The following is a 26,867-nucleotide window of genomic DNA, read 5'->3' as shown; positions in this document are numbered from 1 at the left end:
GATTCATTGTTTCAGTCATTTTTCAGGCAAAAATGTCAAACATTATTGGTTTACAGCTTCGTTAATGTAAGGATTTGTTCTTTGCCACTTATGATAGTAAATGAATAATGATGATTCTTTGGTTGGACAAAAGAAGCAATTTCAAGATGTCAGTGGGAAATTGTGAGGGGCATTTCTTTATGTTTATAGACTAAATGATTAATCATGATAACAATCAGTATATAGGGCTAAAATCAACAATCATTTTCACCATTATCTTTATCTCCCCTCGATGTGATACACTCCCAAAGTTTTTGAAATAACACCAACATGCATGAATTCCTTGAAGCATCAGCCTCATCCAAACCATAAGCCCTGCATGCTAAACTTCAACTCTCACCTTCAAATGAAATGTTTTACTTTTTGGGGACCAGCTTTGTGTCATCAGATGACTGTTCACAATGTGACAGTGACTGCATCACACCTTCACAAGATGAGTACTACAAGTATGCAAACACACATACTGAGTCAGTGTTTCATTTTACGTTGGCTGGCAGTGGCTTATTGCTATCAAGGATCGTGAACTGTAAGAGGATGCCACTAAGACTTTGCACTTGCTTGTACTTGGATTTACTGTGGGGCTTGTTTCTCCTCTCTCTCTCTCTCTCTCTCTCTCTCTCTCTCTCTCTCTCTCTCTCTCTCTCTCTCTCTCTCTCTCTCTCTCTCTCTCTCTCTCTCTCTCTCTCTCTCTCTGTTTCTCTCTCTCTCCTCCTCTCTCACCTCTCCTCATGTTTGGTCACGCTGCCCCTCTCAGTCAAACATAGCACCCGGCACTCGAGGCGCTGCGAGGGAGCAAACACAGAGAGCGCAGTAAATCAGAGATGCACAGAGAGATACAGAGGCGAGAGGAAACAAGACAAATCAAAGACTTAAATGCGGCTCAGCTGAGGACTCGCAGAATGCTCATCCAGCTGGCTTAAGGTTGTCCTCACTCACTCAGCTGTGAACGAGTATCTGGGCAGAATGGATTTCTTTTTGGTCCAGCAGCCAGTGAGCGGGAGCTCTGTACATTATTATCGCTCCGTTTGGATTATTTCAGAGAGCGCTGCTGTTGTGATGACTGGGAAAGACGGCGTGCAGAAAGGAAGATGGTAATATGACAATGTGCTCTGTTTGCTGTGAGATGCTTTTACTTACACCCTGTTCTGTCGTTATCCGTTGTAACTGTCACAACTGAATAATAAATCAACTTTAAATGAACCTAAAAGTTGAACACTTTAGATGACTTGTTTCCTCCTCTCTGCCTCTTGTCATAGAGTAGCTATTACCTTCAGGGTATAAAATCGCTTAGACACTTGGTATTGATTTATTTTGCTCGTATAAGGGTCTGGCAGAGCTTGTAAATCTGACAGTGTTACACCGACCTGTCTGAAGGTGTTGGATGTCCTGTGGAGTTTCAGCTTCCTGGCGTTCAACTCGTAATCCATCATTTTACCGTCATATCCCTCTCGCCCTCCGCTGAGGTGACAGCGGAGGGTGCGGTGCTTTATGTGGCTCCTGCTGTAGAGGGTGACTTGGAAGTGCTGAATACTGTCTTTTGTGCTGAAAGCAACAAGCTGGATATTGAACAGGAAATTACTTGACAGCAATCTCTTAGGATTAGCTGATCCTATACTCAATTTGCTGTTTTCATCCGATTTATATATTTTGTCCACTGGAGAGCTTTTGGGTTTGATCTGTTAGACGGACAAAACAAGTCATTTGGTGAAATTAGATGGGCATATATAGAATAAATGGTCAGTCAATTGAAAATCAAAACTGGCAGTCCTGAACATCTTTTAACACACCTTGCGTCTTTTGAGATTCATTCCTGTAGAATTTCCTTCTAACATCTACTATGCGACCATTACAGTCTCTCTCCCAGAATAGTACCGTGGTCATTTATTTATTGCATCCCGACAAGTGGCCTTTTGTGTTAAAACATGCATGTACGCTGTGTACAACTAACAACATAGCTCCCATAGTTTTCACTGGCCGCTGCTCTCTGCTGATGAAGTGTTTTGACTCAAGGTGAAGGTCTCAGGTTACAGAGCATTAAGGCAGATTTCACAAACCGGCCTCTGTAGCTGCCTCCTTCCTGGACCCACATTCACTGGCATGTGAGTCATGCGGGAGCTGGGAAGGATCTGGTGCGGAGAAACTGTCCCACAGCATCACGGAGGTGATGTTGGAAATGATGTATGGATTTGAATTTTTACAGTTTGACATGTTCTTTTATTGTTTTGGCCTCTTTCTGAATGAACAGTATGTGTTTTCAGGTGTTGGCACACCAGCCTCTAGTGCAGAGGGGGTGTGTCTAGTTGTACATAAAGTAGATTTTGTTTGACGCTTGCTGACTGGGAGAATGTTATGTAGGGAGCTGCATTTTAAAATGCCCGCCCAACTCTCCTGTAGGTTTGATTTGGCTGGGCTGAGTGTGTGTGTGTGTGTGTGTGTGTGTGTGTGTGTGTGTGTGTGTGTGTGTGTGTCTGTGTGTCTGTGTGTATTGCGATTTACCCGCCCTGTTTCCTGCATATTTGCCATGTCGTTGAAGCCAGAGTCCATTAACCTGACTATTCCTGCAATGGGAGTGACCTCAGTGTTTGAGTGTTTGTTCCTGTGTTGACCAGGTTACACAGAGCATCCTTTATCTCTCAGCAGAAAGACGTCTTGTCCCGTCCGGGTGATTCAATGGAAATACGCAACAGTCAGCTCAACAGCTCTGTTTGCAAGACTACAAATCATCACCTCGCCTTTAGCTGGAGGTTTCCTCTGCTTCGGCTGGGAAAACAGGCGGCTGCACAGCGACATCTCTGATGATTCAAAGAAGTTTTCTGTGACATAGGGCTGAGTTGACATGCTGACTGAAGTGATGTGTCTCTGAAGCAGCTGTTCAAAGTGTTGAAGTCTGATGGGTGCGGACAACTGCAAAGTGTTCATTTTTACTCTCTGAGCAAAATGGTACACCGATAATTTCCCTGCCTAGATCTGTGCTTCAAAGGTGTCCTGATAGTCTCTTTCAGCCAAGGTTTTTGCCAAGCTGCCATCCATGAAAACACTCAAACATCGGATACAGCTCTATAATTTGTACAATAATAATAATAAATACAATAATTGTACAAGACGTCACATAGTTTCATGTTGGGTCTGTGTCTTTCCTCTGTGTTTTCACCTGTTTTTCCTGTATCTAAGTGATCGTTTCTGGTTGTTTGTCATGAAATCTGTCGGTGTGAGTTGCATTAAGCGCAGCTGTGGGCTAATTACAGATGAGATGAGTGTGTCAGTGAAAGCTAAGCCACACTTTGATATAATAACACGCCTCTCGCACACACGCAGCGTAGACACATCAACTCGCTCATGATGAGTTGGAAGACGAGCTCTAAGCCTCGGCTCATTCATAATTCCCTGACGTGATTTTAACGACTTAAACACAGGCCTCTCTGCCTCCTGACTGCTACTTTACAGCCACCTTCAAACCGTCCTGCTGATCAAGGCCGTCATGATTAGTGTTTGCCTTCCGCAAGCTCCGATTTGCTGATCCCTGTGAAGCTACTAAATATACCGTCTGGCCGTCTCGGTGCCTCGGTGGTCATGTACAGTAGCTCTACTCAGCCTGTGTTTATGTCCGACCTCGGAGTCATCTGCCTGTGCTCGGGTGTCACCCGGTGTGTTGAGGTAGAGAGCCACAAGATGTTGCAGTCGAAAAAAGAAACTGATCAAGAAAAAAGAAACACTTGTTGCCACCCTCTCTGCACCTTTTAGTCCAAAGGTGCAGCTCTTAGGTTAAAAGGTACAACGGTGCATCTTAGGTACACCCATTTAATCCAAAAAAGCAAGGCCTCTCTGGACGAAAGATGGAATTCAGTACCTTTTCTCTGAGCAATCTCTTTTCCAAGCTGTAAATAGCTGGAAGAGTAAATTATTTACACAAAAGATACTCAAAAGAGATACAAAATGTTTTGGGGCAGTCTTAAAGGTTTGATGTGTGTATGTTTTCATCTCAAATTACTGTTTGGGCTGTAAACTATACATCCATCTTGGTTCCAATATATGAAGATTCAAAATGAAATTGTCCAAGGAAGGACATTGTCCTCTTATGTAATCAGCTCTATGCGTATTTGTTATGTAACTCCTTGAAATGAGTCGCCTCCTTTTCAAATGACTCCTTGGACTCAAAAGACTTGTGAAGACTTGTGGTGAAGATGGTGCCTGAGATAGTTAGTTTTTTTAAAATAATACTTGATGTTTGATTTACAGATGTGTAGATTTAATCCATAACAGAAGGAAAAACTTCAGAAAATGCAATGACATGCTGCTTCTTAGCTGTAAAAGAATCTCATCACTCTGTTCGAACAAGGAGACCCTTCATCGCTGGTCTGGTGTGAGTCTGTGCTCTTATCGATTGTTCTGTGGTTATTCACTGCACAACTTCTGCGTCAGGGCTAATTTGTTTACTGCACAATTGAATTTTCCTCTTCACATTACAAAATAGTTAAGATTTTTTCTGTCACTTTCAGTCTTTCCTGGTCATTCAGAAAGCCAGAATGTCAGTGCATGGCATGTGAAGATCATCATTGAGCCACGATGAAGATGTTAGTAAGGATGGTCCCTCTTGCTGAAAAGATGGTGACATAAATGCAAAAAGTCTGTTGATTAGTCTGTGATTATTTTGATGTTATTGATTTTATTGTAAAACAAGGAGGATTTAAAATGATGACAACTAGAAAACAAACATCAAGGTGCACATTTTTGGTTTTCGCACAGGTTTGTTGTGCATTTCAGTCAATCATGAAATTACTTTTACACAATATGTTTGAATATGTAATATTTGAAATCCGATTGCTTTTTAAGTATACAGTATTAAGTGCCAACTCCACCAATTTTACACATTTAAAGTGTGTTTACAACACTTGGGGAGAAGTGCTCCCCACATTTAATGTATAAAATTGGTGGAGTTACCCTTTAATCAAGGAGCAGATACAGACAAACACCTGAATGAAGCAGAGTTCTGGTTTTGAACAGAGTTGTGTAATTATTTCGTAGCACTTTGGCGAACCCCATTTATCCCTCAGCACTTCACGTCCACTTCCTGTCATTATTTTTAGCCACGGCTGTACAACATAACACTCAGTAAATTAGTGGGAAGTAGAATTAGTAGAACAGTTCAGGCTCAGCAAACATGCTAAGCTGTGATTTGGAGAGAAGCAATCTCTTAATGACACGTTGCCATGAACACAGTTGTTTTGTGTCAGTCTTATGGATTAAGAAGGTGGTTTCTGAGATTGAGAGTGGAGAGGTGGAAAGTTAATAACAAATGTTGTAGTCTGGAAACTTCATATCAGTATAAATGGTTATAAACCCGACCAGAGTTATGATATCAGCTTCAGTGTTTTTAGTTCTGAAAAAGAAGTCCTTTATTTTCGTGTTCCCCCTGACTATGGGGAAGGTTAGAGGTCGGACATAGAACAGCGCCCATGCAGAAATTAGCTGATGCATTTCATTGATCTAATATGCATCCTAACCTTGTCCCTTTACTGACTCAGCATCTAAAAATGTACCCATTTTCACCTGTAGTGTTTCAGGTCATTAAAAGTCACATTAAGGAGTTTGAGAACATCCTCTGATTTGTATTTTAATGAGTCATAGTAGTGGAACCACAATGTGAAGATAACAAACATGGCTTTGTAAATATAATTGTGTATACTTCAAAATTCATAGAAAAGACTAAGTTTGTAAGCAGCCCAAATGTCTCATCCAAAGAGTAGACGTAACAGGGTGTAAATAATGTGAGAAGTGCGACACAATGAAACATTTTTCAGTGTCTCTGCGACTCTGAGTTTTAACTCTGTCACTGAGCTGTTAGAGTTAAGGTTACTGAATGGGACAAAAATGCTCGTTCCACACAATCTTCCTGTCCACAATAAATAGTCACATTCAAAAGGAAACACACTTGCAAAGAATTGTTGTAGAAAATGCTTTGTGTCGCTGTTAGAGTGATATCTGATATTTTGCATCAGTATATAATTACTTTCATCCAAAGTTGCATGAAACATGAAAAATGGTGCCTTTGCCATGACTGGAGACACAGGTCCCGTCTTCTGATTGACATTTTATTACCCCTGTAGCTTTATCTTTTCATTTGTCACATCATCAAGCTTACAGCTGGAATATTACCTGCATACATTATCTGACTACCTTTCCAAAAAACCATCTTAGTGGAGGATATCGTCATTTCAACCTTAAAACCGGAACTGTTTCCTGAAAAATCACACTGTTGCAGGGATAATAATGAAATGCTCATAAACCCGTGTCTTTCCCTCGGCTCCCCTTTGTGTGGGCAGCAGGAAAACCATTTTAAGTAGTTTGTGTAATCCAGTGGGGAATCTGTTATTTTTCTTAAAGATGAAAAAACCGCAGACGTAAACAGAGGAAATGGATTCTTTTCATGCTCATTTAGAGAAACATTCAGAGACGGTATCAGTGTCTGTAGTGGCTTTTAAGTTCAGCCAAATGACATCAGTTGTGCTTATTGTGATTCACATATTTCTCAGGCAACTTGTATACATAATATTCATAACATTACACAAACTGAATATTTGTGAGGATACTTCATATGACTCTGAGGGAGGTACTGTAGTTGTATGAATAAGCAGGAGTGGAGACAAAATGACTGTGCTGCTGAAGTTAGTTATTCTTGGTTTATGTACTTTAATGCTCAAAAAACATCAGTTTTCTGATAAGATCGTTTACATGCACATGAACCTGTATCAAACGCTGAAGGATAGGAAAAAATGAAAAAGCATCATAAGTCTCCTTGAAGTTTCTCTCTTATGAATAAAAAATGAAGGTTTTTATTCTTTCGGCCTGCCCACATCTTTTGCCAGGATTTAAATTAATGCGAAAAGTAATGGCACGGTAGGGGTTATCGTCGTGGCTTACTTTAGTGATCTGAGATATGTACCATGTTTTTTTCAACATCCTCGGCCTCAGTTCAGATCAGGCCGCGGGCCTTTGCTGCATGTCATCACCTCCCTCTCTCTCCGCACATTTCCTGTCACTCTCTAGATGAAATGTGAAATACCCCAAAAACATCCCAGAAATGTAATGTCACAGTTGAAGACATGGGAGGGATTAATATCCCACAGGAATGTATTATGTCATTGTGCGTGCTTTCCTCTTCTTCATTGTTAAGCGTTTTGTGCTCATCCAGCCAGGAACCTGCCTGAAATCAGGAATGTGCGAAGACTATTTCTGTTTCATAATGATACTGGACGGAGATATTCAAACTGTCCTCAGCTCGCGCTCTGGGACATCTTATCCACAGTAATGTGAGCGTCACCGTTTCTTTCAGTGGTCGAGTGTTTATATAGAGCCGTGTGAATCTGCAGCAGCAGTCCCGGGCAGACAGGCAGGCCCATACAGCTCACTCATACACCACATACTGGAGACAAATAAACAGCAAGTCGGCCTGTGCATGTGTTCCTGTAAGCTGCTGATGTGTCTTGACTCATATTACCAGCCGTGTTAAAACACTCCAACTTAAGTTTCACTCTCATTTCATAAGCACTCCAAAGGCTTTCTCTCCTCTTCATGTTTATTCATTCATCATCGTTGCCAGGGGGCCCGAACCCAACATCACTGTTTAGTTTTCTTCTTAAGGTCACATTCATTTAAATGTCTGCACTCCCTCACGTCCAACTGAGAGCAAACACTCACTGTCATAATTTAAGAGTTGATGAAGCAGGTGCTCATTGTCTTCAGGATGGGAAAGCATTTCATTAAAGTTTTATGAGCTGTGAAGCTGAATTTGCTTACAGTACACATTGTGCTTCAGAGCCCGCCACCATCCTCATCCTCCATCACTGTTTTGTTCCAGTGGGGAGGGGTAGGACTGACCAGAAAGCTCTGAGTCACACTGTTGTTTCTGGAGCTGTGGGGCCGGAGAGTCCAGCATTTTTAGATCATACCGTCAGGGGACAGGACAGAGAGGGTGGATGACGATTGTTGCTTGAGAGAAAACCATGGGAACAGGCAGAAGCCGATGTATAAGATACGTACATATGAAGTCCACTTGTTATACAGACATTTTAAAGACAAAGCATGCTACATTTTTCCTTTTCAAAGGTGGAGAGAGTGAGATGCACAGCAGATAACAGGGCTGGAGAGGCTGTGAGCCAGTGTTAATTTGAGGTCACATAACTCAACACGCCCTAACACACCCTCCTCTGTTTGAATCTCCCTACATCCATGTTTTTCTTTCTTTATCACCACAGCTGGGAATGATTTTGATGAACAGATGTGAGATTGGTATCGATCCTCTTTTTTTAAACGGACAATCCCCCCCAAATCATTATCAAAAAATTTATTTTCAATTTCTGCCTTTTTATTCATCCAGATTGTTTTGGTTTGAGTTCTTGAGTTCTGAGGATATCATCAGTAAATACGTCTGCCTTCTGTCTAATATAATAGAACTAGATGGAACTCGGCTTATGGCCCTCGAAGCACTCAAAAACACCCAGTGATTTCTCTTTCAAGAAAACCTGACCCACTTACTCTATCAAACTACACTGAACAATTGTGCCACTGCACAGAAGGAAACATGTATCTACTCATGGACAGGAGGCTTGCTTAGGGGAGGGGTTATGATGCATTTTATAACTTAAAAGCATATTTGAAGATGTATTTTTTTGTCCCAGTGCAGCACGTGATTTTGTAATTACACGGTTTGGCCTCAACAGAAGTTGGCTTCAGTGCCTTGTGCTCTTCCTGGGGGCTCAGTGTAAACATTGTGTCCATGTTGGATTGAACTGTAACACTACCTAGATCCATTTACTTAAGTAGCTAGCCTTTTGTCCATGAGTAAATGCTCGCTTTCAGCTGCGTGGTGATGTAGAAGGAATGTATTCTGATGCGAAACTGCTCACAACATGGTCAGTTTATTATCTTCATTTTATTTATTATCTAGACCATTGCTGTTGAGTTTTTCAAATGTAAAAGTTTTTACTTTTTAGCGCTTTGAACACCACAAGCCGAGTGCCATGTAGTTCCATTATATCTGAGAGTGTGTGGGGAAAAATATGTATTTTTGGTTCTGGGGTGTACTGTCCCTAACTCTATACTAGTAAGTGAATGAATGTATTTTCATAATCATAGTAATAGTCATGATAAATGCAATATTTCCAAGTCTGGAAGTGATTGATTTGATTCCGGTCAGGAGAATTTTAAGAAGCATCTGTCCTCTCTGTTTCTTGTTCCCACACTGACCGGGACAATGTAATCTCATACAGTAAATGACACTGAACCACATGCCTGAGGGGAAAAAAAGGGCAGCAGCATTCACACATCACCCTTCCTGATGCCATATATCTCCCCACGGAGCCTCAGCCATGCCTGTATGTACAATAACCAGCGAGGTCTACTGCCGTGGCCTTTGCTGTGCTAAATAAAGCAGTGCCTAAAAGTGGGTAGCGGGCCATAAGTTCAGGTCAAAGGGAATGTGAAACCATAAACCAAGAGTCTAGCTAGCCTTGAGACCAGCCATCACGCTCTGTGTTTACTGGATGTTTGCTGTCAGGCCAGCTCACTATATGTTTAATGCCGAGTGTTTGTGTTCATGTTTGGTTATTCTCTCAGCGGGTTATGAGGTTGAGGACAATGTCTGCGTGATTTACTGTGAGAATGTGATTGTCTCTGGGTCTCCTGTTGTGTGGCATCACAGTGCATTACTGTAAATGGTTTTGTTGACATTCATAGTTCACATAAATGTCACATTTCAACCTGTCAAACTATGTCCTTTTCTCTGCATCATATCATTGTGAACTAAATATCTCAAGATCTCAAGGATGTTGCCAGACAAAAACAAGCAACCCGAAGACTTTTCCTTGGTTTTCTGGAATTTGTGAGGGACAGTTTTAAGTATTTCTTTATAGCATCAATAACAGAGGTGGCAAACGTACATGCATTTGTTACTCAAGTAGAAGTACAGATACTATGTACAGGCACAAAGGTAAAAGTAAAAAGAACTGACTCAGATTCTTTACTCAAGTAAAAGTACGAAAGTAAAAGCTATAAAGTTTTCCTCAAGTATGAAAGACATTTCTACCGACCATTTCTGTCCATGCAGGATTTGCACTGATAGGTTGAAATAGGTTGAAGTTGATCCCCAGCTTTCTCTCTCTTGTGTTTCCAGAACCTTGATTCTCTGGAAGGCTCGATCCAGAACCTGCTGTCGGTGCTGTACCCGCCCTTCGAGGCCACCGCCCCCACTCTTCTCAGTCAGCTCTTCCAAATCATTGATAGTCGTTATCAGGGAGATGCTCTGCGGTGCCTGCTGGACTTCCTGGTCCCAGCCAAGCACATTTTAGACACTGTGCAGCAGGCTGCATGTGTAAGTCACTGTCTTGTGTTTAGGTTGAAAGAGACAAACTTTCACCACAAACTGACTCTAAGATGTTTTTGCTGGAATTAATATCATATCATTGGAAATATTCTGTAATGATATATTCTAATATATTCTTCTCATCAACCTGTCTTTGTCCTTGTCCACTTTTAGGCTCAGTACTCTGATGTGCTGTTCCTGTGTGAGGGCTGGCCTCTGTGTTTGCGTGACCAAGTTGTGGTCCACCTCGCACCCATCGATCCGCTGCTACTTCAGCCGGGTGACTTCTACCTCCAGGTGGCCCCGTTCTGTGACCAATCGGCTCGCATCGTGGTCTGCAGCCTCTTGGAAGAGGAGGGCCTTAGATTGGAGGTAGTTGAGGAGACCCCAGTCCCTGAGACCTCCTATCCTTGTATATTCAGCCGTGAATGGTTAGAGGAGATCAACCAGGGCCGACATGGAACTCTTCTCAGCCAATGCCTGCTTGCTACCGAGAATGGCGTGCTGAGGTTACCATGGGAACAGGTGGCTTTGCCTGAGTTTGTGGATGTGCCAACGAGTGCTTGGAGTAGCATGGCCTCTGCTCCTCCTGCAAATCCTCCTTTACCACCTCCGCTTCCTCATCCTCCACCTCTTTCTCACTCTTCATCAAATCGCTCTTTTCCTCCTTCTCCTCCAAAGGAATCTGCACCAAAACAGTATCCCGTCACAATTAAAAATTCAATTTTAACATCTTCTTCGCATCCCTCTGCTTTCTCTGTGGAGACCAGAATATGTCCAGCCAAGCACGGCATTGCTGTGTCGCTCTGCCTGGTGGATACCAGAGCTGCCTCTTCATCTAGACTGGTCAAAGTGAAAGAGACTGAAACAGAGCCTAAGCCTATTGGCTGGGTGTCCCCTAATACATGGGACAGCTGCATTGCTGGGACAGACACAGCTTTGAAAACAAGCACTGTTGCAGTTACATGCACACCTGCAAGTGGAGATACATGCAGTGTTACTGAAAATATAGAGCAGGATAAACTAAATCGAGATACAAGCAGGAGTGGATCTGCTGACCACGTTGTTGCAGAAGGGGAATATATTGATATTCTGCAGGCAGCTATGCTTTTTGGTAGAGCTCAGTCAGTACGTGAGGAACAGCAGAAATTAGACAGGCAAATGCAGGCACACGCACAAATCGACCCACAAAAGCAGAGACATCTGCACAGACAAGCACAAATGCAACCGCACGCACAAGTGGAGTCGCACAGGCAAACACAAAGACATCCCAACACACAGATACCACCTCAGGCACAGCCACAAGCACATGTGCAGTTAGCAACGAAACAACAAATGCAAAGTCACTCTAGACCAGAGGCTTCTGGATCGTTCAGGCCCAACATGTCTGCAGAAGCCGTACCTCCATCAGCTCTCCACCATTCCCAGTCCCATCTCTCTCACCCTGATTCCTTCGAACCTTCTCAGTGTATCCGCACGGTTCGGTTCTCAGAGAAGCCCTGCACCCCGTGCATGAGGCGAAGACAAGGTGGGAAGGTTTCCAGAGCTCAGGAACTGAGGTGTCGTTACAGGGACTCATACCAGGCTGCTATACAAAACCCTGTCCCTTTTGGACAGGACAAAGAGAGGGGGAACATGTTGGCTGTCGTGGAGGAGGATGGAGATTTCTCCCAGAGTGATGACAGACGACAGGAGACAGAAACAGGGGATCCATGGTGTAATGTACAAGAAACGTGGTTTGATCCTAGGATGCAGCACGAGTCTCTCCCTTCTGTCAGTGGAGCCATCTGTAAGGAGTCAGGAGAAAAGAACACTGTCCCATATTGGAAAACCGGAGATACGAACACTGCCCCCTGTATGGATTACAGAGCAAACAGTGTTTTAAAATCTGGCGGGCAACCACAAAAGACAGCTGAGTGGACAACACTGCCATTTCAGGAACCAAGGGAGGCCTACTCTGCCAAAAATGATGGCAATTTACCTAATGTGAATGGGAAAAATTTAGCAGCAGGAACGAGGATAAATACTGATAGAGCTTCGTCAAGTCTAAATCATCCTCAACAGTCACATGAGATCCCTGTCAAACACCACAGATTACCATTTAGTTCAGGTGAATTTTCAGCGATAAACACGACCCTCAAGCCTCGTGAAAGGCTACAAAACAGATCCAGTCCCATGGGAATGAGTCAAAACTTTTCCAAGTCTCATTCAGCACCACAGAACAGACGAGAATCCGTGTCAGATGGAAGATGTTCCTCCCTGTCCACAGCCGTGGTGGACACCTCAGAGAAGTGTGAGCTGGTGATTGTTGAAGGTCAAAATGTGAGGAGGAGAGAAAACACTAACCCCTGTGCAGAGATCCCTCAGCTGCATGTGGTCAAATGTAAAAACAGCACCGCTTTTCGACTGGTTTCACCCAAGATCAACAGGAGGAAGATGGTCATCCCAGGTACAGAGGGACTTTCTTGTTTCATGTATTACCCTCATTTCATCACTGTTGACAACCAGCTAAAAGTCAGTCTTCCTCAGCTTTACTACAACAAAATCCATCCACTTTCCACAGACGGTGCTCAGCCTGTCGGTTCATCCATAACCAGCAGAACTGGCCATCAGACAGAAAACCCCTCACAAACTAATCCACCTCCAGCAGCAGAGCTGCAGAGGATCTCCCAGCCCGCTTCTACTCGCCCCAGACCAGACCACCTTCCTCTGGGAACCCCAGACCCCAGAGCCCACCCCCTCTATCTAGGAGTTGGATCTCTCACAGGTACGTAAGTCTATTTATAAGTATTTGTTTATGATAATTTAAATGATAATGATGCCTAATGGGTTGACTGATCTTTCCTTCAGGTGGCAGAGACAGGACAGGCAGGGCAATAGTTGAGCTCTATGGAGACCACCAGGGATGGAGTTCAGCTGTAACAAGTCAGGAGCTCTTCAGGATGCTGCTCTACTTTCACTCTATCACCAGGTAACATCCGTATGCCATGTCAGGGGATGAATGAATGAATTCACCGGACTTGAAACAGGCAAATTTGAAGTCATACTGGAAGGAAGTTTCAGCATCTTTGTGGTCACTGCGTGGACTTTCTTTTTTATCTCTATGTCAAGGAGAGAAATCAGAGAAGCCGGATTGACGCTCGTTTTCGATGCCAGGAAGACAAATCCTCAACCACAGCTCTACAAAGCCTTGATGACATTTCAGGTTAGAACTTCTGCATAACAGCTGACTACAGCAGAACAGAGTTGACTGTTGTTTGGGTTATTTAATCAGGGCTGAAGTGCTGTGGAGCACTGCGTTCACAGGCAATAAACCCTGACTGAAATGTCAGTGCCGATGCTGACTATCAGCTCCACAGCATAAATGCCATATCCTGATATTTGATTTGTTGTTGATATGCAATGTGACAAAAAGTTTATTCCTTCACTTGTTTAGGAATATTCAAGAGGTTTTTTATTATTATTAAATGAATGTTTGGATGAATTAGTTTGTATTTGCAAGTGTTTTCTAACATAGATACTTTATCAGTCCAGTTTACACTTAATTGTAGTTCAGTAGGTTTTAAAGAGTGTGAAACTGTTGCAGGAGCAGATTCCTCAGGCAGCCAACAGTTTCGTGCTGCTGGTGGACAAGGACAGCAGCCCTCGACCAGAGAGGTGTCCCGGAGTCCAGGTCAGCTCATTCACCCTTTACAATTGTTACTATAACACACAGCGTATGGAGAAACACTTCCGTTTGGTTTCCTGAAAGGTTCATTAATCTGAGTAGGTGTCACTGACCTCTTTTAGCCATGATGGAGGCAGTGTTGGCTATTTGGCTCATCACTTCCAGTTCAGTTTAATACTTACCACCTAAACTTGACAGTCACAGTGACCATCCCAATGATGTACCATGAAACATTTTATCGAGAGCCACCAGCAGGTCACAGTTTTCACTTATTGAGTGAATTATCTGAACATCACCTGACAGCTGCGTTTACCACCTGAGATTTAATAGACTTAAATATTGAACCATTGTCAAACCAAACAGATCAGATTACTTTTGTTTAACTGTTTAACCTGGACATTGAAATAAGAATTACAGTTTCAGTGTGAGTGTCAATCATTTCTGCTGAATTGCAGTGGACATTTAAGAGGTCACTGTGGTCACTTAAAGTTGCTTTTTTGTCCCACTGTCAGACGAAATGTGCTCATTTTGGAAATACACTGGTTGTTCATTGTCCTTGGAAAGCAGTTTTAGTGGAAATAATGTAGAAATATAGATATAAGTATGAGAAATTATAAATATGAATGCAAACCCGTCACATAAACCAAGTGCCAGCAGTAGGTTACTGACCCCTCTGTTCTTGATGCTAAAATATTAGTTTGAGTCAAAGGTAATGATCTTAAAAAAGGTTTTCCGGTACCAGAGTGGCTTTATTACAGTAAAGGAAAATAATTCCTTTACAATTCAAAGTTAATATACAGCATTGTAGAAAAATGTATAACTATAAACTTGTTACCTCAAAGCAGACTGAAGTGGTGACATCCATGAAAGCCTTGGTCAAACTGGTGGAGGTGAACCAGCTGAGCTCCCGTCTGGACGGCACGCTGTCTCAGAGCCACTGTGACTGGGCCGAGCTGCACCAGGTGAGACAGTCACATCAGTACATTACCCCTCTCTCACTTTTTGCTCTTATCTCGTTGTGTACCATTTTTTTTCATTCCCAGTAATTAATTGTGTCCATATTTTCCACTCTTCAGAAACTCTTTCCCTTCATGTCTGATCTTCATGAGGCGTCCAGCCTCCTTCTGAGAGCCATCAGTAAGTTAGAGGAGCCCCAGAGGACGGACACTTTGCAGGTACCTTAACGCTGTCGTTTGACTGCTGTCTCTTAGCTGGGCCTTGAAAGCTGGGTTTATCCTGAGTTATTTTGCTCTGTCTCCAGTGATATTACAGCTCATACAGTGTGTTTAGTGAGGATAGTAGCTCCTGTTGCAATACAAAATACATAAAGAATGCAACCAATAACTAACCAATAATTTAAGATTACCTTCACAAAATAGCAGCAATGTCATATCAACAATGTTGTTGATATATTATTCTATCACTTGGTCATTTTAAAATGTATTTTTGTGTAACAGACTGTGCAGCAGTGCATGATGGACCAGAGGACTCTGATGAGGGATGTACTGGAGGACAGCCGATTGGTCAACCTGCAGAGAGAGGGCGGGGCCATCCTTGCAAGGCTGAGGAAGGAGAGTGACCTCAAATACCCCCACTGTGAAGACCTCAGGTAAACACAACAACTTCTCACCTGTTTTATGTACACAGCTATTGGCTCAACAGACTTTTTGAGAGTAAATTTGTTTACATGACCTCTGATACCCTGAGACTGAATGTTCTTGCTGCTAAAAAACAAACCACCTGAATATATTCCAGCCAAACATCACACCAAAAAAATGTGGATACTACGCAGCTGCAGCTCGCTTTCAGGCTCATTTTGTGATGAAGCAGCAGCAGGTGATTTCAGATACACAGGACAGAAACAAATATTCCAACAGTTCAAACCATATCCACCTTTTCAGTGATGCGGTGGATTCTGTGACCAGCCTGTACAACCAAGTGGAGGAGCAGGCTCACGTCCTCGTGCAGAGATCAAACTTGTCACTGGAACATCTGGAGTACCTGCTGCAACTCAGAGAGATGGAGGGACACTTCATGCAGGTGCATTTTAATAGTTTACCATCAAATCTGATGAAAAGATGAATACTAAATATCCCTCTATATGTACATGCTCACACTATCAAACCCAACATTGTTCTGCATCCTGTCCCTGCAGATGCAGCAGTGGTTTAATGTAGAGGGAGAGCGCCACCTGATGGAGGCTGAATCAGTCGAGGACTCCGGGGACAGAATGGAGCAGATACTCAACAGCTTCACTGGTTTCCTTATTGATGCTAATGTGAGTCTGTGTTTTTTTCTTTTTTTCTTTTTTTGCAGCTGTGTGTTTGTGTTTCTCCATCTGAGTCTCTCTCTCCGTGCAGGACCGGAGGCACCATGCCATGACGTTAGTGTCAGAGGCGGAGCGACTTCAACAGAGTGGGCTTTCCTACCCAGAGTCAGAGGTGTTCGGGTCTCTAGTCTGTACCTTCAAGTCGGGCCTGGAGGACTTTCTGTGCAGAGCGGAGGCGTGCGGCAGGGAGCTGCAGATCATGGTTAACGTGTGCGATTTTTGTGAGCAGGTTGGTTTAAAATCAACATTCAAGATTCAAGTAATCAAGACCAGTATGCAGCTGGTGTTCTTATCACGTAGAAACGCTTGTTCAGCCCGGTTTGAGGCCCAAATTCAGTCTCTTTGGTTGTTCGTCCAATTATAATTATGTGCAATTTTATGTTGCAAATATATATATATTTCATTTTATTTTTTAAAGAATGCAGCAATAATGAAAAAACAAACAAACCATGACTTACTTTTCTGCATAACTGACAAATGTGCTTATATGTGGCTTCAATTATTTCTCTTTATTGCAATGAATCAATAGAAAAATTACACCTGCACAAATTTGATGTTTTTTCTTGAGTAGTAGTTGATGCTTTCTTACTGCTAATTGAGTCACATTTGACTCAGGTTACAGTACTTCTGCTTGAGTTGAGGAACTTTCCTTTAAAGAAATAAAGAACATGAAAAAAAATTCTAATGCGTAATCATACATCTTTAATCAAACAGGCTACAGCTCTGGCCAGTGAATGCACTGAGTACCTGGACCAGAGTCATGCTGGAATCCACTCAGTGCAAGACCATGATCAAACACCTGTCAATCAAACAAACGCTCAGCCGAAACAGCACCAAAACAAAGAGTCTGGACCAAGCACCGCACATGGCCCGGGTCCAACCAGTACCAGTGTTTTACTGTCGGACCAGGACAGCTCGATCCTCCAGACTTTCCAAGACAGGTTCCTCCAGTTCAGCCCAGAGAGATTTCAGGAGGTGAAGGCCCAGGCCAGCGCCCTGCAGGGCTCCAGGGGGATGCGTGTCTGGAACGTAGCCTGGCTGAGATGTCAGGAGGCCAGACAGCAGCTTCAGGAGAGGCTGCAGGACTTGGATGAGGTTTTCCACCAACAACCAGATTCTGATACCTGGTGTGATCGTCATTATGTTGACGTGGTTAGCACTAATGTTCAGACAGTAACCCCTGGTGGCCAGAGTCTGGTGGTACAGTCGACGCCCGGACCTCGGCACCCGCAGTGGGAGGGCATCATGTCAGGAGAGGTGGACTTAGGGAAGAGAAGGCCGATCCTGGGCAGCGAACGCACTAATACAACAACTGCAGCTGTCAAACCCGAGGATCACATTGATGCTGGAACCAGCTCGGGGTCAAAGGTCACTACACAGTCACCTGACAGGTAATTAATACCTCACTACTTCACAACGTTGATGCATTTTCTGTTATTTTGAACATGAATTCATGAATTTCTGTCATTTTACTTTTTGTTCTCGGAATCACCCATCCAGAAAACACAGTGCATACATTAAAAGTGAATTACCTGCAAAGATATTAAATGTTCATAGTGTTTGTCCATACATATACATTTATATAATTAAAACGAAGAGAAAGAAAAAAGAAGGGGGGGGGGGGGTTAGGCTTTGATGTTATTTGACTTACTGCTTATGTTTTCTATTACAGACACATTTTTACTTGAATGATAATTGTACATAAAGTACATTATCTATACTCCATACTTGTTTAAGCAAAGCACAAACATACCCAGCCCTATATCGTGCAGTATATAAATCACTTGTAAGTGATAAATAAAAACAAATGCAGCAACTGAAATGATTCAAAAATCAATTAAAAGCATAATACAAACAATAACATACAATCGATTAAGAATTTGAGTACTGGGAGGAAAATGATCTGTAGTATTCCTGTTTCACTTCCTCTTCAGGTTGGACAAATAATTCTATTCCACACTGTTGCACAGTGTCCCGTGTTTATTCTCTATCAACCTTTTCAGCTCCTCATTGAAACTTGATGATGTTAAGTAATAATAAAATAAAAGATAATGACTTTATGGCTGCACTTTTCCAACAAATGGAAATACTCATTGTTCATGCTCATTTTACTCAAACATAATTGACATATTTGATATCCTTTTGAAATCTTTGGATCTCCACTGTAATTCCATTAAAAGATCTATTGGTTGGGAAACACTCTTGGACACAAAGCACAACTTTGTGCTAACTGGCCCACCAGTGAGTCAGTGAGGTTGAAGAGGTTAGGGCCTTCATAGCAGAGGCTTGGTATCCTTTATCTTAAGTATGATTCATGATTCTAGATGATCTAGATGATGTTTATCATTTTATAGATCAGCAAGGAGAACAGAAAGAGAGGCAAGGAGGAGACAGGCCAGCAGAGCGAGGAGTGAGCGAGATGCCGCTGCTCTGTCTCAGTCCCACACTGTCGGTTGCCAGTGGTTTCCATGGGGACGAGGTCTCGGAGCGAGGTCGGTGAGCCAGGACTCGTGCACCACAGGAGTAGCGACGGCCAGGCCATCCACACCTCCGGAGCAGCAGGTTCGATCTCCGTCGTCCTGCTCCCACCATGGTCAGCCGTCGTGTCGGATCTTGCAGGAGGCTCAGAAGTTCCAGATCTCACGTCACGGGAGCTTCTGCTCAGAAGACCCATGTATGAGTGAACAGGGAGCTGTGGAGGGTAACGGGACTTTATGCTGCAAACACTCCAGCCTGCCCACCGGGAGATACGAGGGGGGGTTTCGTTTGGCAAGTCCACAGGAGAGTTCCAGCAATGCCTTGTAAGTTTACTTCATGTTTCTTGTATCTTAATTATCAGATTTTGTTTCTCAAAATAACATTCTGTGTGTTGAATGAGAAAATTCACTGACATGCCTTTGATTTGACTAATCTTGTGAGTCTTAATGAGATTCTATGCACTCTTTTCTGTCTCTAAGCTTACATTGAAGTACGACAGGTATCGTTTCGTCTGAATCTCTTCACTCTTTTTTTTCTACATGGATGGATTACTGAACAGGCCCACCAGACACACACCTTCCTTCTGTTTACTGCTGTTAATGAGATCGATGTATCTCAACACTGATCCTTAATGCAAATCCAGTCCAGTCGCTTAGGCTACTTCCTTGTTGCCACAGATTCTGGAGATCCCCAGAGTCCCTTTAAAAAATCATGTCATTTATGAGCTGGACAAACTTAATAAACTTTGTGAAGTGTTGTTTATGAAAAATATCTTAATTATTGGGCCAGTCTTTGAAATTCATCATATATTATACATGAAGTTACTTCTGTCCTGGGGCAGAAAACATTGTGTGCCCAAAGGCTTGTTCTCTTAATCCATCCATACTTGATATTTAATGTCAGTGCATGTTGCGACAGTAAAATGACTGTAAAATGACTGTCACCTGCTGACATGTAAAAGAAAATGTGATGATAATGATGCATTAAAGATTTAGTTAATATCATCAGGATCTAATTGTATCTGTAAAGTTAGGGAGTGGATGAATCTTGTCCTTGCAGACCTCCAGTGGTTTATCTTCTCACCTAACGTCATGAATTTGTATTATTTCATCATAAGCATGATTCAAAGGTCAAAGAGCCAGTGTGGGTTGAACAAATCAGCGAGCAATTACAATACGACAGGGAATCAAATAATGCAGCATCATCGAGCAAATGAAGCCAAGCAAGAAGGAAAAAACAGAGTAACTTAGTGGAGCACTGTGCACTACCAATCTTAGAAAAGCCTCTTTGTACAAATGCAGAAATGAGTTACATGCATGTAGTACAAGCTTATAAGTATATAGGCCTAATTCCAATGAGTGAACACCAATGAGTGGTGTTTGTTCTGTTTGTGTCACCAGGAGGCTGCAGCGTGTCCTGGAGGAGCTGGTGTTCACAGAGAGGGAGTACGTCCGCTCGCTGGGCTACATCCTGACCCACTACCTCCCCCTGCTGGACAGACCAGACATCCCCCAGGACCTCAGGGGCAAGCGAGGTGTCATCTTCGGCAACCTGGAGAAACTCTACGACTTCCACAGCCACTACTTCCTGCCCGAGCTGGAGGCCTGCCAGAGAGAGCCCGCCATGGTGGCCCGCTGCTTCCTCAGACATGTGAGCAGCCACTGAGTATATGTGTTTATATACTGTATCATTTTGGTAAATAATGTTTGAAATTCTCATATACTCTTAAAGTTTCATTGTTGGGGCTTAGCATTTATCTGATTGTGTTTATTTTATCATTATTGTATAACTGTACTAACCTCATATGATTTTGAGTTAAAGGCTCATGAATAACATACATTTTCTACTATGGTTTAACTTGTGCTTTTTCCACAGAGTGACAGTTTTGGTCTATACGCTCTGTACAGCAAGAACAAACCTCAGTCAGACGCCCTGATCCTTCACCGCCGCCACGACATCTTTAAGGTTATTTAGTTAGGTTTATGTGTCCAGGCTTTCTCTCCACTGAAACATACGCGTAGAAGATTTAGTTTTTGATTCTGTGCCGCCAGTATACAAGCTCCATCTTCCTTAAGAAAAATCTGGATTTTAAGGAAATCCTTGCAAGGCAGCAGGATTAGGGGAGTACGTGATCTATGAAATATCTTTAAATGAGTTTTCGTCGTGGCTGAAAGTGGTCCATGACATAGACACTACCTTTTTATTAAATTGTGGGAACTTCTGAGAGCACAAACCTTCAGACACTCAAGTAAAATACTAGACTGTGATTTTGGGTTCACAGGCTTCACGTTTACATAAAATCAACCATTTTAAATGTGTTGCATGTAACAATTTGCTTTCAATTCAAATCTTGAAATCCTTTATGATCTTGACTAGAATTTAAAAAGAAGCTCTGAACTTTGTAAAGATGCACCCACCAAAGAAGTCATGGGGATCAAGAGGCTCTAACAGACGCCTACCTCTTGCCTTTGAATTGTCTGTAATGAATCTGTTTGGTGGAAGAATATTTACATTTCCAGCGTTAACATCTGTAGTAGTGAGCACACTCCTAACCTCAGGACTTTCCCACCCCTCACAGAGAAAGCAGCAGGAGCTGGGGGACATGATGGACCTTTCATCCTACCTTCTCAGGCCCATCCAGAGGATCAGCAAGTACAGCCTCCTGCTGCAGGACATTCTGGCTCTGGCTGGTTCATACAGGCCAAAAGACATGATCCAAGATACACTGCACGCTACTAGTGTGTGCGCACAAAGTGTGTGTGGCCCAGTGGCATATGTGCCTGATCTGACAAATGGTGAGAGGGAGCGTGAGAAAGCTGAGATCCAAGCTGCTGCAGAACTGGTTCGGTTTCAGATGCGCCACGGCAACGATTTGCTCACCATGGACGCCATCCAGGACTGTGATGTAAGATGCGAATGATAGACGTGGGTATACTTGACACACAGTAGTTAAACGAAGTTAACAGCTGCACTTTTCTCTGCTCTATCAGGTGAATTTAAAAGAGCAGGGCCAACTGATCCGCCAGGATGAGTTCACAGTTTTCTTTAGGAAGAAGAAATGTGTCCGCCGCGTCTTTCTCTTTGAAGATCTCATCCTCTTCAGCAAGACCAAGAAAACAGACATTGGCAATGATGTTTATGTCTACAAGCAGTCATTCAAGGTGTGCACACTTAAAAGTATTAAAGATCCCATTTTGAAGAAAGTATGATTTGTTTTTTAGTATTGGGCAGGTCAAGGTGCTATATAAATACAGAGATAATACCAAAACGCTCAGTCCATGGAAAAATGCACACATATTCAGAGACTGTGCTTTCTTCTGTAAGGTTGTGATGTCACAACCACCCAGACACCGCCCTCAGCCACGCCCCCTGCATGGCTGTGGATACAAAAACTGAGAGCTGCCCAATCACAGCAGACTGGGCATTTTGGGAGGGGGCCCTTAAAGTGACAGGCACTAAAACAGAGCAATCAGACAGAGGCTGAATAGAGGTGCTGCAGGAACGGACAGCATGAGAAAAATAATGTTTTTTGAACATTAAAGTATGTAATTATTTTCTAGCAGACATTAGCAAAGCATGGGACCTTTAATGCTCAACCTTTTGCTGTCATAATTTAAAGTACATTTGAGGTTACTGGCATTTTCAAACACATATGATTATATCCATCAGTTTAATTTTAATTATTTTTTTTTGTCCCTGTGTTTTTTTTCCCCAGACAAGTGACATCGGGATGACCCACAACTCTAGTGTGAGCAGTTTGTGTTTTGAGATCTGGTTCCGCAGGAGAAAAAGCGAGGACACGTACACCCTGAAGGCCTCCAGCATGGAGGTGAAGAAAGCCTGGACCACCGACTTGGAGAGGATTCTGTGGGATCAGGCCACTCACAGTAGAGGTCTTAAGAGCAACACAACAGTGTATCTTATTTTTTATAATGCACTCACCTAAGAGTACGGTCGACGAAGTTCTTAACAGGTTTAAAGAAACATGTTGTGAATGTACTGTATGTTACAGAGCTGCGCATGCAGGAGAGGGTGTTCATGGGCATGGGCCGCAAACCTTTCATGGACATTCAACACAGTGATGCTGCCATCTGTGACCGAGCCGTCAGCTGTGGGCTGCCTGGGAGAAGTAAGGAGCTGCACACACAAAACACATCATTACGACAGTGCTGCAGTGTATTTAGTTTGAAATATTTTCTTCAGACAAGGTAAACAACTTCAGTAGCATTTTATTTAAGATGTGCAATAAATCAACAGGTTTTGTAAATGTAAGGATTTACTGAAACAAGGTACATCAGGATCTCACATGACCATGATTCTGTCGTCGTTGATAAACTTTGTATTCAGCAAATTAATTATAGATATGTTTTTGTCAGGCTTTATAAAATTTACTGAATTACAGGGTGAAACCCTTACTGAAACTGTAAATTGAAAGCATCTACTAGACTGTTCTTGCCAACTTTTGACCTATCATAAGGATATATGCTTTTTGCAATAAAATTGACAGAAAATTGACATTTTAGATATTTTCTGTAGTTAATTATGAGATTGACATTTGATGTGTTTTTAGCCATGCTAGTCACAGTAGGTTGGTTCACCACCTTTGTCCAGACTCAACTAAATTGTAGGATGGATTGGCACAAACCTACATTGTCCCCATGGGACTGATCCTACTGACTTTGGTGATCCCATGACTTTTCCTTTAGTGCCACCATGAGCTTAATTTTCCAACAGCAATCGAATTGTTTGTGATGAAATTTGGCTCTGATGTTCTTCAACTTTGTTGAAGCCCTGGCATTTCATCCAGCACCATCATCAGGTTATATTTTTAATTTGCTTAATATTTTAAGGCCGAATTCCTGCAAAGCTAACGAAATTCTCATCAGCCTCAGCTGTGAAAATTACAAAATGCTAACATGCTAAACCAAAACAATAAACATGTCAAACATTACAGCTCCTAAATATGGCACATTAACATGAGCATGTTAGCTTGCTGATGTTAGCATTTAGCTTAAAGCACTAATGTGTAAAGTGCAGCCCCACAGAGCAGCTAGCATGTCTTGTTTTCATTTGTCCATTATTTTTAAACCCCCCTTTTTTTACATTTTCTTTTACAGTTAACAAAGCAAAACTAGCTAACAGCGTAACTAAATGTAGAAAAACTCAAAACACATTTCCATAAAATAACTGCAACAGTCTGATTGCTGACTGACCGAGCCCATTATGTTCTTATTGATGACATCTATCTATGTCTGTCGTCAGTCCCTGTGGCGTGTTGTTCACACAGGGGCTTAGAATATCCACGACCACACTCCATTGGCTCTGGCAGCACCGCCTCCACCACCCTCAGCCAATCATCCTCCTCCTCTGGACGAGGCTCATTGCCCCCTGCTGGTTATCCTGGGAATCAGCTGCAGGGGGTGGAGACCAGTCCTGCTGTCTGCTCCACCCCTGAGGCTGTGACTGAAAACGAACTCAACAATCTTCATCTTCATCTTCATCAGCATCAGCATCATCTTCATCGTAATTTGGAACAGTGGAAAGTTCATCATCCTCTGGGTGAGTCTGTTTTTACAGGCTTGAGCCATCTGGTGGTAGCACCAGGAACAACACAGTGGGAGACAGCTTAGCATGTGTTACGGCTGATATCTTCCTCAAGGATCTGTTCATTTTTAGAGCCCATTTTGAATATTGACCTGCACATGTTTTCTCAGTGCGTCGAGTAAAACACAAACTTCACCTTTCATTGTTTCTCTAAACTATCTGGTGTGTTTCTGCTTCAGTGGACAGCACTGAATCGTCTTCAGAATGTATCAACCTCTTCAGCAGCACAGACCGCAGCTGCCTGTCAGCCATTGCTGGAGAAGTGGTGGACTCCTCTGCTTCCTCATTGGTGTCCCAGAGCTCAAAGACCAGCCCACCACTTTGTCGGACCCCCAGCCTGAGAAGAAACAGTTCTCCAGCTGTTACCATGAAGAAACCAGGTGTTGCCCCAAAACCGCCACATCTGGCTAGCACTCAGGTACAGGTGAAGGTGACCTGGTGAAATCTACGTATGTATTGTGTGTGTGTGTGAACTGAAGATAATGAATTAGGGTCTTGATAACAAGATCTTTGAAAAAGATCTGAAGGTTTGTTAGAGTCAAGATAAAAGCCTTAATCAATATACAGACAATTACATATGCTATGGAGCTGTTATCTGGCCATTTAATATAGTAAAATATTTTATATCTTGCATTGCAGAGTGATGACATTATGATCGGGAAATCAACAGAAGTTTAACCCTGGATTCTCTGCAGGAGGTGAGAATGTTATTAAATCGAAATGCCGTTAAACTGAGGATACAAGGGGGATTTTCTACATTTTCAGAGTTTTCCTTGAAAAAGTAAAAATTGGATATACAATTAAATACTTAAATGTTACATTTTGATTGAATCAAGTTGTAGTCAGTTTCTTATTTTTTTACAAATAAAAAGCATCTTTTTGTATAGTTGCAGCCATCTCAGATAATCTGAGGGCAGCTTGGAAGATATGTTTTTAATGTGGATTAGTGGTAACACAAACCCACTGGAAATCTAGCTTTAATTTGTGCCTTAATATTGTTGCAGATCACAAGAGCATTGAAGCTGTTCAGTCTTCTGGTCATCCTGCAGACGGACAGTTTATCGCGTGAACGAAGTTATTTTGTGTGGTGATGCAGTCACAAGGCAATCAGCTCTGTCTTGCGGAAGAAATTGAGGTTTGGTGCGTTGGTTTCATATGTCAGTCCTTCAAATGTGGTTGTCTTAAATCACATATAGACTGATAGCACCCATGCGGTGAAGACAAAGTGACTTCCACATGGGTGGCGTGGTTCGGTCACACTGTATTTCAAAACTGTGTGGGGTGTTTTTTTTTTTTTTTAAGTATTTTTTTGGCCTTTTCTGGCTTTATTGATAGAACAGCTGGAGAGGTAGACAGGAAACAGGGTAAGAGACGGGGAGTGACACGCAGCAAAGGGACCCGAGCCGGGAGTCGAACCGACTGAGCTATGCGGCGCCGTGTGGGGTGTTTTTTACAGAAAATGTGTGTTAGTCCTTTGCCCCAAGAGAATCCCCCCCTCCAGTATGTTTTTATTGTAAAGAACTGAACATCAGCCTCTACAGCTCCAATGAAGTGACAACTAAATGAAGCAGCTGAAACTATACTGAGAAAAGACGCTTATCCTCTCAAAAAGAGCCTGTTTTAACTCTGACTCTACTCAACAAGCTAACCGTGTCTTTTCATATGGGTAACTGACTTTCATGTGCCTACATGTTACATGTACAGACTATACTATTCTTTCACGTCAAAGTATTTGTTCATATATTTTGTAATGGGTAGCAAGTATTTGTGGCAACTACAATAAAACAGATCGATATGTTAGTCTATGTTGTCAAGGGATACATTTAAGATTTTTTTTATGGGATCTATTCAGGGATCAGAGACGAAAAGGTTGTAATTACCATCATCATTGCAGTGAACAGCTACGCCAGGACCAGCATCTGTGTTTGAGAACAAACACTTCAGTCCAGTGACAAATTAAAAATGTGTTGCTCTGTGTTTCATGCTCCTTTTCATGTCCAAGCACCGAAAGGATTACTTGAGAGAAGCTATTGTTTATTATGCCCTTGACAGGTGGACTCTGACAGTGTTTGTGTCACAAGATTACAAGTAGTTTAAGATGCAGTTCAGAGCTCCAGACGATCCACTGGCCACACGCCCAGCAGCTGAAGACTCAAACTCAAACTTGATGACCATAAAAGGAGAATGAGGATACGTGTGGTACAGAAATGGAAAAGTAAATTAATTTGATGGTGCAGTAAATACATTTTAATATATTTCTTTTTCTCCTGAACTTTAAGGGTTTCCTCTTTCTTTCTTTCTTTCTTTCTTTCTTTCTTTCTTTCTTTCTTTCTTTCTTTCTTTCTTTCTTTCTTTCTTTTTTTTTGTAATTAAACTACTGTCTGATATTCTTA

General features: G+C 42.4%; 1 protein-coding gene across 1 annotated transcript; it reads left to right on the top strand.

Annotated features, from left to right (window-relative positions):
- The first annotated feature begins 1,039 nt into the window (after positions 1-1,039).
- On the top strand, positions 1,040-26,274 carry LOC119023599. Its single transcript, XM_037105664.1, has 25 exons — positions 1,040-1,130; positions 10,208-10,405; positions 10,571-12,845; positions 12,960-13,163; positions 13,247-13,367; positions 13,508-13,601; positions 13,983-14,069; positions 14,909-15,025; positions 15,140-15,238; positions 15,521-15,672; positions 15,965-16,103; positions 16,219-16,341; positions 16,424-16,621; positions 17,107-17,783; positions 18,747-19,193; positions 20,271-20,520; positions 20,746-20,835; positions 21,449-21,775; positions 21,861-22,031; positions 22,586-22,763; positions 22,883-22,999; positions 24,133-24,429; positions 24,654-24,892; positions 25,114-25,172; positions 25,479-26,274. The coding sequence occupies exons 1-24, from the start codon at positions 1,128-1,130 to the stop codon at positions 25,150-25,152; spliced, it is 6,642 nt and encodes a 2,213-aa protein (XP_036961559.1). The 5' UTR covers positions 1,040-1,127; the 3' UTR covers positions 25,153-25,172; positions 25,479-26,274.
- The last annotated feature ends 593 nt before the right edge of the window (positions 26,275-26,867 follow it).

Source organism: Acanthopagrus latus, chromosome 7, assembly GCF_904848185.1.
Source record: "Acanthopagrus latus isolate v.2019 chromosome 7, fAcaLat1.1, whole genome shotgun sequence".
NCBI lineage: Eukaryota > Metazoa > Chordata > Actinopteri > Spariformes > Sparidae > Acanthopagrus > Acanthopagrus latus.
The sequence above is the reverse complement of the archived record's forward strand: the minus strand, read 5'-3'. Positions and strand labels throughout refer to the sequence as shown.